This window comes from Arachis hypogaea, chromosome 3, assembly GCF_003086295.3.
Source record: "Arachis hypogaea cultivar Tifrunner chromosome 3, arahy.Tifrunner.gnm2.J5K5, whole genome shotgun sequence".
NCBI classification, from domain to species: domain Eukaryota; kingdom Viridiplantae; phylum Streptophyta; class Magnoliopsida; order Fabales; family Fabaceae; genus Arachis; species Arachis hypogaea.
This window is the reverse complement of record NC_092038.1, coordinates 77,532,422-77,536,162: the sequence shown is the minus strand read 5'-3', so window position 1 is coordinate 77,536,162 and position 3,741 is coordinate 77,532,422. Positions and strand designations below refer to the sequence as shown.

General features: G+C 37.9%; 1 protein-coding gene across 1 annotated transcript; it reads right to left on the bottom strand.

The window, feature by feature from the left end:
- Nucleotides 1-3,138: 3,138 nt before the first annotated feature.
- Nucleotides 3,139-3,450, bottom strand: LOC112778608 (uncharacterized). The gene has a single exon (XM_025822913.1). The coding sequence runs from the start codon at nt 3,448-3,450 to the stop codon at nt 3,139-3,141; it is 312 nt and encodes a 103-aa protein (XP_025678698.1).
- Nucleotides 3,451-3,741: the final 291 nt, after the last annotated feature.

Below are 3,741 nucleotides of genomic sequence, written 5' to 3'. Positions count from 1 at the left end.
GTGCCAAAAACTTGGTGCACGAAATTGTGATCATCAATGGCGCCATCAACATGGTACGCTCAATTGCAATCTCAACTCTTTATCACAACTTCGCACAACTAACCAGCAAGTGCACTAGGTCGTCCAAGTAATAAACCTTACGCGAGTAAGGGTCGATCCCATGGAGATTGTTGGTATGAAGCAAGCTATGGTCATCTTGTAAATCTCAGTCAGGCATATTCAAATGGTTATAGATGATTTATGAATAAAGCATAAAATAAAGATAGAGATACTTATGTAATTTATTGGTGAGAATTTTAGATAAACGTATGGAGATGCTTTGTCCCTTCCGTCTCTCTGCTTTCCTACTGTCTTCATCCAATGCTTCTTACTCCTTTCCATGGCAAGCTGTATGTTGGGCATCACTATTGTCAGTGGCTACAGTCCCGTCCTCTCAGTGAAAATGTTCAACGCGCTCTGTCACAGCACGGCTAATCATCTGTCGGTTCTCAATCAGGTTGGAATAGAATCCAGTGATTCTTTTGCGTCTGTCCCTAACGCCCAGCCTTCAGGAGTTTGAAGCTCGTCATAGTCATTCAATCCTCGAATCCTACTCAGAATACCACAGACAAGGTTTAGACCTTCTGGATTCTCTTGAATGCTGCCATCAATTCTAGCTTATACCACGAAGATTCCGATTAAGAAATCTAAGAGATAAACATTCAAGCCTTGTTTGCTTGTAGAACGGAAGTGGTTGTCAGGCACGCGTTCATAAGTGAGAATGATGATGAGCGTCACATAATCATCACATTCATCATGTTCTTTGGTGCGAATGAATATCTTAGAACAAGAATAAGCCGAATTGAATAGAAGAACAATAGTAATTGCATTAATACTCGAGGTACAGCAGAGCTCCACACCTTAATCTATGGTATGTAGAAACTCCACCGTTGAAAATACATAAGAACAAGGTCTAGGCATGGCTTGACTTGATAAGTGAACCAATGCATATGACTTGACTTAAAAGATATCAAGGTGCATGAATTTATGGAAAAATAGTTAATGGATGTTTAGGTATTGCCTTGTAATGACTTGGAATGTCTCAGGTTAGGTGAGAAGTTTAGGTTAATCAAGGATTCAGATTTTAGTCAACTTAACCAAATACATTCCTACCTTGACCCTAACCCCATTACAACCCTTGGAAAAGACCTCTTTATATGTGTATTTGTGCATTAAATTGTGTTGATTGGTAGAAGAAAAAGCAAGCCTTAGAGAGCAAGATTAGCAGAGAACCGAGAGACTCGACCCTCAAACACTAGAGTGATTAGAGTGTATACACTTCCAACGAGGGTTCAATGCTCAATTCTGTGTTTTTGGCTTTCACAAGCTCTCTTCTTGCAAGTTTAATTGTATCTTATTGCGTTATTTGAATTAGTGGAATTTATTTCTGTTTGTCTTGGAGAATTTGTCTACTTTTAACCAAGTAAGGAAAAAGCATTTGAGCATCTAGTTGTATTCATATAAATAGGTTGCATTGCATAGGTCTCACCTTTGTCTTCCATCACTCTTTTGGTTTCCTTGAGCTTAACATGAGGACATGATAATGTTTAAGTGTGGGGAGATTGATAAACCACTATTTTATGGTTTATTTCATGCTAAATTAAGTGGATTTTATCAATTATTCGTACACTTATTCATACAAACTACATGGTTTTATAAATCTTTCCTAATTTTGTCCCATGATTGAAAACTTGCTTCCTAGGCCTTTAAATTGTTAATTTTTAATTCTCCTTTATTACCATTCGATGTCGTGATGTGTTTGTCAAGTGTTTTTAGGTTTATAGAGCAGGAATAGCTTTTTTAAAGGATAAAGAGGAGGCATGTCAAAGTGGAAGGAACACAAGAAACTAAAGAGATCACAAGCGAGGAGCGACGCGCACGCACGCCTGATGTGTGCGTATGAATTGGCGCATCTTTCAGCGACGCGTACGCGTGACAAGCACAAAAGTCCAGGGATGCGTACGCGTGACAGAGCGTCACATGCTGCACATATCAGAAGTCGCTCGAGAGATTTCTGCGCTGTTTTTGACCCAGTTTCAAGCCCAAAAACGTAAACTAGAGGAAGGGGAGTGCTGAGACTGAGGAGACACTTCACTTTAGTTTTAGTTTTAGTTTTTTGGAATTCTAGAGAGAGAAACACTACTTCTCCTACGGTTCTTAGCATTCTTAGTTTTTGGCTTTTGGATTGGATATTGAGAGAGTTGCTACTACCTTCGATTAAAGTTTTCATCGCTATAGTTTGCCTTTCTATCACTCTACTCTTTTATTTTCCATTTAGTTACTGGAACTCATGTTTGGATTTTGTTAATTTTAAATTTATTAATGCAATGAACTATTTTTTATTTAATTCCATTACTTGTTTAATCCATTTTAATTAATTATCAGTACCAATTGTGATTTTATTAATTTATTTTAATTACCATGTCTCCTATCTACTCCCTTTACATGTTTGTGAAAATGGTATTCATGTTAATGGAGTAGAGCTCCCAACTTGGCTTTGGAGTTGATTAATTGGAAACCTTGAGTTAGAATACTCAAATATTAATCTATAATTGGAAATTACTGGCTAACTCAATTTTCACTAACACTAATCCTTCCCTGGGAAGTGATTAGGACTTGTGAATTAGAGTTAGTATTACCTACTTGACTTTCCTTTATTAGTTAGAGGATAACTAATTGGAAACAACAACCTTTACTATTATATTTGGGAAAGTCAACAAGGATAGGAACTCCAATTAATCTTCTCCTAGCCAAGGCCTTTTATTTCAAATATATAATACCTCTTGTCATTATTTATTGCTTCAATTGATAGCCATTTATTTTCCCATTTTCCAGCTCTAAAATTTCTTAGAAAATTCCTGACCAATAAATTGCACCTTGTGTCAACTCTTGGGAACGACATGGGAATTCTACTCCCAGTTATTTAATATTCATTGTGACACAAACTAAATTGATAGTGGGAATTTCGTCGGTTAAGATTGTACTGACAACGCTGCTTTTATTAACATTTCTTAACCGGCATTTTTCCACCCATCAAGAGCTTGAGCCTTGAATTAAACAATAAAACTTTCTGGCCTGGCTTAAATGCTTCGGTGGCTATTATCTATCATGCGACATCTTTGTCTTCCCTTTATAAACATTGGCATTCTCATAAGCCAAATTTCTAAATTCATCAAACTCATTCAGTTGAAGGAGCCTCTTTTCTCCTGCAGCCTTGGCATCAAAGTTCAGGAACTTTGTTGCGCAATGTGCTCTGTACTCCAACTCCACTAGCAAGTAACAAGCTTTTTTAAAGACCAATTGATATGGGAACATGTCAATAGGAGTCTTGAATACCGTCCAGTGCACCCAGAGAGCATCATCAAGCTTCCTAACCCAGTCCTTTCGTGAAGCACTAACGGTCTTTTCCATAATCGGCTTGAGTTTTCTGTTAGAGACCTTAACCTGTCCACTTGTCTGTGGGTGATAGGTGGTTGCCACTTTATGATGGACTCCATATCTCTGCAGAAGAGAATCCAGCTGTCCATTGCAGAAGTGGCTTCTTCCATCACTAATCAGTGTCCGTGGGACACCAAATCGGCTGAAAATATATCTCTGAAGAAAGCTCAGCACCACTTTTGCATCATTAGTGGGTAAAGCCACTACTTTCACCCACTTGGATACATAATCAACCACCACCATAATCTAATTGTTTGAGTATAA